This window comes from Oncorhynchus clarkii, chromosome 2 (assembly GCF_045791955.1).
Source record: "Oncorhynchus clarkii lewisi isolate Uvic-CL-2024 chromosome 2, UVic_Ocla_1.0, whole genome shotgun sequence".
Classification (NCBI taxonomy): Eukaryota; Metazoa; Chordata; class Actinopteri; order Salmoniformes; family Salmonidae; genus Oncorhynchus; species Oncorhynchus clarkii.
This window is the reverse complement of record NC_092148.1, coordinates 28,863,123-28,874,118: the sequence shown is the minus strand read 5'-3', so window position 1 is coordinate 28,874,118 and position 10,996 is coordinate 28,863,123. Positions and strand designations below refer to the sequence as shown.

General features: G+C 42.7%; 1 protein-coding gene across 2 annotated transcripts; it reads left to right on the top strand.

The window, feature by feature from the left end:
- The first annotated feature begins 5,901 nt into the window (after nucleotides 1–5,901).
- Nucleotides 5,902–10,007, top strand: LOC139366209 (electron transfer flavoprotein subunit beta-like). Of its 2 annotated transcripts, none has more exons than XM_071103438.1 (7): nucleotides 5,902–6,056; nucleotides 7,248–7,406; nucleotides 7,854–8,012; nucleotides 8,124–8,186; nucleotides 8,504–8,662; nucleotides 8,761–8,977; nucleotides 9,265–10,007. In XM_071103438.1, exons 1-6 carry the CDS (start codon nucleotides 6,006–6,008, stop codon nucleotides 8,929–8,931), a joined length of 762 nt encoding a protein of 253 aa, XP_070959539.1. In that variant the 5' UTR covers nucleotides 5,902–6,005; the 3' UTR covers nucleotides 8,932–8,977; nucleotides 9,265–10,007. The 2 variants fall into 2 exon arrangements, with proteins under 2 accessions (XP_070959539.1, XP_070959547.1); XM_071103446.1 differs by having other exon boundaries at nucleotides 5,926–6,160.
- The last annotated feature ends 989 nt before the right edge of the window (nucleotides 10,008–10,996 follow it).

Sequence of the window (10,996 nt, the reverse complement as noted above, 5' to 3'; positions counted from 1 at the left end):
TGAATCAATAAAATAAAAATCGTGTGCAAAGTCTACCTAGAGACAGTGGTTGATATATAATGGTTCCATTTAAATAGCTAAATTTAAGAGGATATGTGTAGGAGATTCTTCTTCCACTAATGTTTTCTATTGACCACCAAGGAACATGTTGCATATTTTATATGATTTAATACGTTTTAGATTGTGTGAGTATGATCATTTTCTTGACATCTTCCCTAAATATGATCTACAGTAGCTCAGTCTTAGGAGTTTGCCAGAGAACAAAGATCCCTAGTGATAAAGCAGCTGAAATTGTGCGAGTAACTGTGTTCTGGGCCTATTAAAGACCTGGGCCCGGTTTCCAAAAAGCATGTTATAGCTAAGTTAATCTTAGAACCATCTATGGTTCTAAAATGAACTTAGCCATAAGATGCTTTTGGAAACCAAGCCCTGGAGCCTTTCAGTGGGGACTGAAATTCTGGGTTGACCTCTCGTCTGCTTATGGCAACCATTGGTATTTCTATTCATCTTTAATGCCATTGCCAACTCACTCTTCCATTCCTCAGGAAATATTGTATATCATGGGCTTGATTATGCTTCTGGTTCCAAAGAGTGTTTTCTCAAAGTCTGAGAGGCCTCCAAAGAGTATATATTTTCACGTATGATTTTAACTGAATGTGTGATTGTTTGGCCAACATGTTCATAAAAGTATCGACAGATCAGTGACGGTCAGTGCCGTTTAAGATGAGGGAGGAATATTTGTATTTCTATTACAGCATTTTGGATGATTCTCATTCATATTCCATTCACCAAGTTCAATGTAACCGCGATAGGTTTAGGCTACTGATACTCAAATTTCCCTATACCCATTATGAGGTTGCTTCAACCTAGCCTATGAATGAAAGTTTACAAAGTAGGTGCACACAAGTCGAGAACCAAATTTGAGTTGACAGACACTGACACATGAACATACGTTCAATACCGCCTTGCAAACTCTTGCCTGCATCTCGCTGATATAGGATGTAATACACCCCTGACCAGGTGTAAACACGTATTCCTTCTTGCATCTATGCGCTCTCCTCTCACCTCTCCCATTTGCTTCTGGACTTCAATGCACACCACATCTGCTCAGCTGTGTGACCATGCGAAAAACCTTTCCAAGCCAAACCGCTACACACATCGTTGTCACCATATTAGCTAAAGTAACGTCATTGTCAGCATAGCTAATAGAACTAAGGCGTTAGTAAACGCGCTACAATCATGCAGTAACGTTACAGTGTACAGTCAGTCAGCAGTTACACCGGCGGGCCCTGGTGGCATTAAATGAGTAATAGCAAAAGCTTACCTTGACTTGGAAGAGTTCCAGTGTTGTGTTGGGAAGTCATAGCCAGCTAGCTAACACAGCATCCTTCTGTTTAAGCAGGGTGTTTCAGTAGGCTAAACTAGGTAGCTGCATTTGCTAGCTAAGTAAGTGAAACTGAAATTGATTTTAAAAAAGTAAAAAAATCTCTCTTCTCCTTCATTTTGGAAGAAATGTATTTATTCAAAACGGTTCAACTATTATCTTTCTCTTTGAGTCAACTACTCAGCACATTGTATACACCGCAGTGCTAGCTAGCTGTTGCTTATGCTTCCAGTACTAGATTAATTCTCTGATCCTTTGATTGGGTGGACATCATGTCAGTTCATGCTGCAAAAACTCTGATAGGATGGAGGACGTCCTCCAGAAGTTGTCATGATTACTGTGTCTAAATCTATGGAAGGGGGGGGGGGGGGGGGGGGGGGGGGGGGGACCATGAGCCTCCTAGGTTTTGTATTGAAGTCAATGTACCCAAAGGAGGGCAGAAGCTAGCTGTCCTCCGGCTACACCATGGTGCTACCCTACAGAGTGCTGTTGAGGCTAATGTAGAGCTTCTTTGTAAAATTGTGTGTTTTATTCTATTATTTGATGACGTGATTATATTTAGTATACATTTATTTTAAAATGATAACTTTTTAAATCTTACAACATTTAACATTTTATGAAATTCACTGAGGAGAATGGTCCTCTTTTCCTCCTCTGAGGAGCCTCCACTGCTACAGACAATCTTGAGATTACCTGCCTGCCCTGTTTGAACCAGACTTCTATTCCCATAAAACATTTTTTTTACTATGAAGTGTTATTGAACCCTATCCATGCATAGTCACTTTATCCCTACCTAAATGTATATATTCAAATCACATTTTATTTGTGACATGCGTGGAATACCACAAATGTAGACCTTACCGTGAAATGTTTACTTACAAGCTCTTAACCAACATTGCAGTTCAAGAAATAGAGTTAAGAAGATATTTTCTAAATTAACTTTAAAAAAAAGAAAAACAAGACTATGCATAGATAGAACAAAGGGGGGGGGGGTTCAATGTAAATAGTCCATGGCCATTTGATTAATTGTTCAGCAGTCTTATGGCTTGGGGGTAGACATTTTTAAGGAGCCTTTTGGACCTAGACTTGATGCTCCGGTACCGCTTGCCGTGCGGTAGCAGAGGGAAGAGTCTATGACTTGGGTGACTGAAATCTTTGACAATTTTTGTGGCCTTCCTCTGACGGAAGGCCTGGATGGCAAGAAGCTTGTCCCCAGTGATGTACTAGGCCATATGCACTACCCTTTGTAGCGCCTTACGGTTGGATGCCAAGCGGTTGCCATACCAGACAGTGATGCAATCGGTCAGGATGTTCTTGATGGTGCAGCTGTAGAACGTTTTGAGGATCTGAGGACCCATGCCAAATCTTTTCAGTCTCCTGAGGGGGAAAAGGTGTTGTCGTGCCCTCTTTACGACTGTCTTGGTGTGTTTGGACCATGATAGTTTGTTGGTGACATGGACACCAAGGAACTTGAAACTCAGCTCCACTGCAGCCCCGTCATTAATGGGGGCCTTTTCGGCCCTCCTTTTCCTGTAGTCCATGATCAGCTCCTTTGTCTTGCTCACATTGAGGGAGGGGTTGTTGGCCTGGCACCACACTGCCAGTTCTCTGACCTTCTCCATATATAGGCTGTCTCGTCGTTGTGGGTGATCAGGCCTACCACTGTTGTGTCGTCAGCAAACTTAATGATGGTGTTGGAGTCATGCATGGCCATGCCCTCACAGGAGGGGACTAAGCACGCACCCCTGAGGGGCCCCAGTGTTGAGGATCAGCGTGGCATATGTGTTGTTGCCTACCCTTACCAACTGGGGGCAGCCCGTCAGGCAGTCCAGGATCAAGTTGCAGAGGGAGGTGTTTAGTCCCAGGGTCCTTAGCTTAGTGATGAGCTTTGTGGGCACTATGGTGTTGAATGCTGAGCTGTAGTCAATGAACAACATTCTCACATACATGTTCCTTTTGTCCAGGTGGAAAAGGGCATTGTGGAGTGCGATTGAGATTGTGTCATCTGTGGATCTGTTGGGGAAGTATGCAAATTGGAGTGGGTCTAGGGTTTCCGGGATGATGGCGTTGATGTGAGCCATGACCAGCCTTTCAAAGCACTTCATGGCTACTGACGTGAGTGTTACGGGGTGGTAGCCATTTAGGCAGGTTACCTTCGCTTTCTTGGGTACAGGGACTATGGTGGTCTGCTTCAAACATGTAGGTATTACAGACTCGGTAAGGGAGGGGTGGAAAATATCAGTGAAGACACTTGCCAGTTGTTCCGCACGTGCTCTGAGTACACGTCCTGGTAATCCATCTGGCCCTGTGGCCTTGTGTATGTTGACTTGTTTTAAGGTCTTGCTCACATCGGCTACAGAGAGTGGTATCACACAGTCGTCTGGAACAGCTGGTGCTCTCATGCATGCTTCAGTGTTGCTTGCCTCGAAGCGAGCATAAAAGACATTTAGCTCGTCTGGTAGGCTTGCGTCACTGGGTAGCTCGCGTCTGTGTTTCCCTTTGTAGTCCGTAATAGTTTGCAAGCCCTGCAACATCCGACAAGCGTCAGAGGCGGTGTAGTGGGATTCAATCTTAGTTCTGTATTGACGCTTTGCCTGTTTGATGGTTCGTCTGAGTCATAGCTGGATTTCTTATAAGCCTTCGGATTAGTGTCCCACTCCTTGAAAGCGGCAGCTCTTGCCTTTAGCCAGGAGCAGATGTCTCCTGTAATCCATGGCTTCTGGTTGGAATATGTATGTAAGGTCACTGTGGGGACGACGTCGTCAATGTACTTATTGATGAACCTGGTGACTGAGGTGGTATACTCCTCGATGTCATTGGATGAATCCCTGAACATATTCCAGTCTGTGCTAGTAAAACAGTCCTGTAGCGTAGCATATTACCTCAGTTACCTCAACTAACTTGTACCCCTGCACATTGACACAGTACCGTTACCCACAGTATATAGTCTCGTTATTGTTATTTTACTGTGTTACTTTTTTTCTAACTTTAGTTTATTTTAATTTTTTTGGCAAATATAACTTTTTTTCTAACTTTAGTTTATTTTAATTTTTTTTGCAAATATATTCTTACTTATTTAAAAAAAAAATCTGCATTGTTGGTTAAGGGCTTGTTGTATTTGCACCGAATACAACAGGTATTCAGTGTATAAATACATGTTTATTTTTTTTACATAAAGAGTTGTTTTCACGTCATGTAAGTAGTTTATAAAGATGAGATATTCCTTTAAATACACCATGACCTTTACCCTAGTTGACCCAAGAGTGGAACACATTTCCTGGGCTTTGTGTCCGACTGAAATAGTAGGAGCACCAGCTTGTTCTCTGTGATTGGTTACAGGTCACTTTTGCTGACAGTCTTCAATTTCACATAGTTTAATTGGTTCCAACAATGGGCGGTCCCGTTTAGACCCGCCTTCTTTCATTTCAACGGAATTGCTCTCAAATCTTTCCGACCTTTCCTGCGTTACCGTTCTCCTAGCAGCAGGATATTATGCTGGCAGTATGATCGCGGTTTTCTTTTTCAAAATAATAGTTCCCCCGCAGAGACACTCAAACTTCGACTGTTTTTCACAGCACTGCAACCCACTCTGAAAAAATGTATTGCTAATTTGACGTATTTTATTTGCAATATTAAATTCTTTATGCCAGTATGTTGAAAATTATTGTGTAGGTATAACAGATGTGAAACGGCTAGCTTAGTTAGCGTGCGATGCTTCGTGGGTGTGGGTTGTTCATGTGTGCAGAGGGTCCCTGGTTCGCGCCCGGGTATGGGCGAGGGCACGGTCTAAAGTAATACTGTTACATAGGCTATATTTAAAGAAATACACTTTTAATAAAATACAAATATATGTTATTGGGAATACTCAACAGAGTCTGCAAAACTTTAATTGGTATTGTGCTGGGCAACTGGTTAAATACAGAGTACTGGTGACTCCTTACTCCACCCACTCCTTTCACTGCAACGCAATGCACAGTAGATGGGATACTTATTGGCTTGTAGAGAGAAAACCTTTCTACCTGTCTCAGCTAAAGTGGGGTGGGAATATTCAGTAGGGTCTCTACCAACCAAATATGTGTAGTTTTGGAGGAGGACTGCTGCTGGCTGAGAACGAACATATCCTACTGGATATGTACAACACTGTCCCACTCCAAAACGAACCATAATATTTGGTTAGTAGAGACCCTAATTAATATTTCCCACCCACTTTAACTGAAACAGGTAGAACATTTATCTCTATGAGCCAATATGGAACCCATGTACAGTCTATTACGGTGTCTTGCATTGGGGGCTATTGGGGGGGACACAATGTCCCCCAGTGTCATGTCTTTTTCATTATTGGTATAAAAATAAATAATTTAAAAACATATTTGGGATTTGTTTTCATAACTTACTCATTGCATTTTCTTGTTGTCACAATGGAGGTGGCTATTGATTACAATTCAATGTCTTTTGAATGAGTTATCCATTTATTTGAAAGGTTTCCTCATTACCATACCGAAGTGACGTTATCATTTGTGCTGCTAGAAGATATAGGAGTCTCCTGCTTCTTGGGTGAAGGTTCGTTGTGGTGACTCGGTAACTATCTACTGTACATTGCTGAACCGAAGAATCGCTAACAATGTCGCGGGTTCTTGTTGGAGTTAAACGTGTAATTGACTATGCTGTCAAGGTAGCTACTTCCCCACTGTCTTCTATTTTAAAACAATTCAACATTTCACGTGCGGAATTTCCATTCGAGACTTCATATGGCTATGGTAGCTAGCTAACGTTAAGGTGGGTAGATGGATGAAGGGTTAGTTTAGCAAGCTAGCATTCATTGTTTGAATGTCAAGTCTGTTCAACTAACAACCATAACTTCAAGGAAAATGCCAAGGTCATTACAGGGTTGTCTAGGTAACAGTTTAATTTGTCTATCGTGCTACTTCTAGAATTGGTAAAACGATAAACGACTGTCAACATTAAGAAAGCTAGCTAACAATACATTGTCACTGTGTTGTGCAGTGTATTGCAAATATTAAGCTACATGTATAATCATCATTCAGGCTTCATCAGAGTGATTTAAAAACATAAAATCAACTAGGTGTCACAGCATCAGGACAGTTAGATAACTTAGTAGGCTATCACTATCCAAGCCACTCCTATCAGATAGTTCCAAGGTAATATTTTTCTATAAAGGAAGCCTAACACCATATCTATTACCAGTTATTTCATACTACATACAGTCTGAGCACTCCTGCTTCAGCTGCACCCAACTAGATCCCTGTAGCTGTCTCTCCATGCACTCGGTTAAGCTATGTTTGTACTCTCCCCGTCCCATATGCTGCCCCAACTCTTATCAGACAGAGGAAGGGAGGCATGAGGGTGGTGTGTTTGTGAGAGAGAGACATAGTCTGGGCCAGTCATGTATTTATGAGGTGACTAATGTATATGGGATGGACTTAAGACAGAATCTTGGCGTTTTAAAAGGTTTATTTACAATGGCTGTTCAATACAATTGGGATAGTGGCAGGCTTTGAAAAGTGTTCCAGAATTGGTTTGACTGCCTCATACTCCATTGGAAAGCTCTGAGAGCACACCTACATTGGGCCCACAGCAACTATTTCCAAGTGCCCAGACTGCAGTGTCCCCACACCCAACTCCGACACATTGACTGCATGCACTTCATGTCTCCAGCCTCTGTCTTTGTCTGTCTCTCTCTGACCCTTCTGAGTGACTATTTAGTAGTCACTTATGTTCAGTAGGGCAAAGCTCTTTGAAACTGAATTAGCATTTCTTATTGAAGTTCAGGTAGTCCCACCCGTTTTCAGTCTGTTTTTTTCTGTTTGGTGCCTAATGTAGACAACCCTGCTCTCTCCCCTAGATCCGCGTAAAGCCCGACCACAGCGGGGTGGTGACAGATGGCGTCAAGCACTCTATGAACCCCTTCTGTGAGATCGCTGTAGAGGAGGCCGTCAAACTCAAGGAGAAGAAGTTCATCAAAGAGGTGGTGGCCGTCAGCTGTGGGCCCACGCAAGTAACGGTAAGAGTGACGGAATGCTCTGGCGACACCATTTTGAAGTCAGGTGTATTCAACGATGCAGAACATTTTCCTTGTTCTACATGACATTATACATATATGTTCTACTCTATTCATTTCTATCTTAAGATCCTGTAGTTTTAGGCTTCATTTCTACCTGAACGTTCTGTATCATTAGGCTTCATCCTCCTTCACAGGCCTTCAATAGCTAACATTTGGAGGGAAGCTTTGGATCTTGTTTCTTCATTAGGATAGCGGTCATGAGTATGTTTTCATTCTATTGTAAGACGGATTCTGCAGATGGTCACCTCCAACTTGACTGTGCTAATGATTGTATTATTCTGTCATTGTTCTCAGATGGTGTTCTTATATAATTTTGAGAACCCTACCGTGTGTGTGTGTGTGTGTGTGTGTGTGTGTGTGTGTGTGTGTGTGTGTGTGTGTGTGTAGGAGACCATCCGTACTGCACTGGCCATGGGGTGTGACCGCGGCATCCACGTGGAGGTCTCAGGAAAAGACTACGAGGCCATGGGACCCCTGCAGATCGCCAAGATCTTTGCTGCCCTAGCCAAGAAGGAGGAGGCCTCACTCGTCATCCTGGGCAAACAGGTCATCCGATGCAATAGATTGCGCCACTGCCACACCAATGCCAGTTGACTTTGAAATCAAACCTCATGATCTCATGTAATGCTCACTGATTGTGTTGGTATTTTTTGACAGGCTATTGACGATGACTGTAACCAGACAGGTCAGATGACGGCAGCCTTGTTAGACTGGCCTCAGGTCAGTAGTGGTTTCTTCTGATTGTAATCCTTTTTCTCAGCAGGAATCACTAAACTGATCTCAGAGCAGAGTCTTTATAAGCATTAGCATATCGATGTAATGTCAGGTGAAGAGACCAGCTGAACTAGCAGGCCTTAGATTATGTCACAACAGTCAACACAGTCTGCACTGAAAAGTAGACCAAAGGCCAAATGAAGGGCAAAATTAGGGTGTATTTACATGGTTAAACCACCAGATGTCACACTTGGATTGCCTCGTGGCCTAATCTCAATGTGAAATATGACATCTACTAAATGTAGGACCCCCCATTCTTGCAGGGCACATTTGCCTCTGAGGTGACCATCGATGGGGAAAAGGTGAAGGTGGTGAGGGAAATCGATGGTGGTCTAGAGACCATAAAAATCAGCATGCCAGCTGTCCTCACAGCAGACCTTCGACTCAACACCCCCAGATACGCCACCCTGCCCAACATCATGGTAATACACACAATGTACATTTCCTCACAAAGTGTACACACACACACACACACACATAGCACTTTAATTTCTCATCTCCTTCTCCCTCCACCTACCAGAAAGCCAAGAAGAAGAAGATAGCCAACATGAAGCCAGCAGACCTGGGGGTGGACATGGTGTCACGAGTGGAGGTGTTGAGGGTGGACGAGCCCCCAACGAGACTGGCTGGAGTGAAGGTGGAGACAGTGGATGACCTGGTCGCCAAACTCAAGGCTAACGGAACAATCTAGAGGCCCTGTGGGAGCCAAAGGGGGAGTGCAGGGGACACACAGAGGGGTGAGTCTCAATACCTAAAATCAGTTGTCAGAGATAATATTTGTAACCCATTAGAAAATGTCAGAGCACTGATGAATTTCATGTTCATGTAACAACTTACTCTTGTGAATGTTGAGAGAATTTTTCATTTTTGTGGAATAGTGAAGATTGTACAATCAAATGCTTCTTCCACCAAATTTCCTCAACTGTAAACGCAGACCTTTGCCATAGTGTGCTGTACTTGACCAAGCTCAGTGTTTCTGTTTCTATTTGGCTGTAATATGTCATTTCCCCCTTTCATTTTGCAGGTCTCTGTTTGAGAGATGGAACAAAGTAATTTAGCAAACGTGGAGGACTGGTTGCATAAGGCAGAACCCATCGCCACCCGGCCCTCTGTGTTTAACTCTGACTTCCATGATAGTAGCCTACTGACCTGGAATAAAGGGACACTGAGAAACACTGTCCTATAGGAACCCACACAGCCCAGAGGGTGAAGAAGAAGAGGGTCTGTTGTTATTGTGCAATTTAATCCACATGGTACATCTGTATTGTAATTAATGTATCTTGCCTGTGAGTATAGGTAACTAGGTATGGAGGACCTAGACTCAAAAAATGCACAACTTCCAAGCCAGTAATATGTCAGTAACTTTCTTTCACCCATGTTTCTGTATGTGTTGCACTGTACATTCAAGAGTGTCACAATAACATTTTAATCTGTAACATGGACCTATGAAAACCCTATCACGAAGCCCTACAATGACACATCTGGGCTATGCAGTTTGAGTTGGATGCTATGTGTAAATAAGAACCCAAAGTTGCAGTGCTGAATGTGCATTCAGGGTTTGTGATATGTCTACTGACTTGGTTTGTATAAAGTTTATATAAATATAATTATTTCTGAGTTGGGTGGCAGCTCCGGTTGGACAGTGTCTCTCAGATGTGGGAAAAGGATTTAAAAAACACACGCAGTTTACTTTTTACCATAAGCGCCTCTTCTGTTTAGATTGTACAGCATCCTACCATAACAATAAAGGTATCTTTTTCATATCTACATCTGCTGTTTTCCACTGTCTTTCCATATTGTTTTGGTTTTAAGATAGTCTCTTGAGTAGCAAGTACTTGGCAACAACCATCCAGTCATTAGAGGGCATGTTCCGAACCCCCTAAATCCCTCAGGAAGATGGTACTCTTATCTTAAATGGTTTCCTAACTGTGTAGCAAAAGTAATTTTATAATGAGAGGATTTGCTTATCTGTCCCAGGTTAGCCAGTGGGAGGAATTTGCACCAGGTGAAAAGTGATTGCATTTGTTTTGGAACCGGGCTGCCTCCCGGGCGTGAGCCAGGGGCTGTTCAAAGCCACAATGAAGTCTGCTCAAGACAAAAGTTGTGCAGCCTAGGCTAGTGGCACATGGGATTAATGAGTTGGATTCTGTTTTTATATGCAAAAATGATTGCTTTTGATAAAAATGGCTTCTCAATGAAAACAACTTGATTTGAAAATTCCAAGACAACATATTTTTTTCTAGGTCATGCACTGTGCTGCCTTGTTGACAACCTGACCATGAGGCACAGATTACTGTTCGATTTGAGAAGGGGGCTCCTCCCTCTGCTTTTGCCCGTTCAAGTCACGGGCCATTGACGGGTGCACTGCAGCTCAGGTTAATAGAACTCCCTCAATGGAACTAAACTATATCAGTGGTAACCAATAACTGGAATAGCTGTGTGTGATTGGCCCATTCCTTGGGACCAGACACCAAGGTTGTTTCTCCAGAGAGGAATAGTCCAAACTCAGCAGGAAATCTTTCTCCCTCCAGCAGGTGGCGTTTTTGTATTGAGGTTAATGAGTGTCGAATTTGGTCAACAACAAAAACATTATGGCATATTTGCTCCATAAGGTTTATTTGATCAAATAGAAATGAAAAAATCTTAAATTATTACGAGTGTACCGATAAGTAGGAAACGTGACATCCCGGCAACCTTGAGAAAAAAAACACACTTTAAATCGGAGTTGTCTCAATGACTGACTGACTATTCATGAC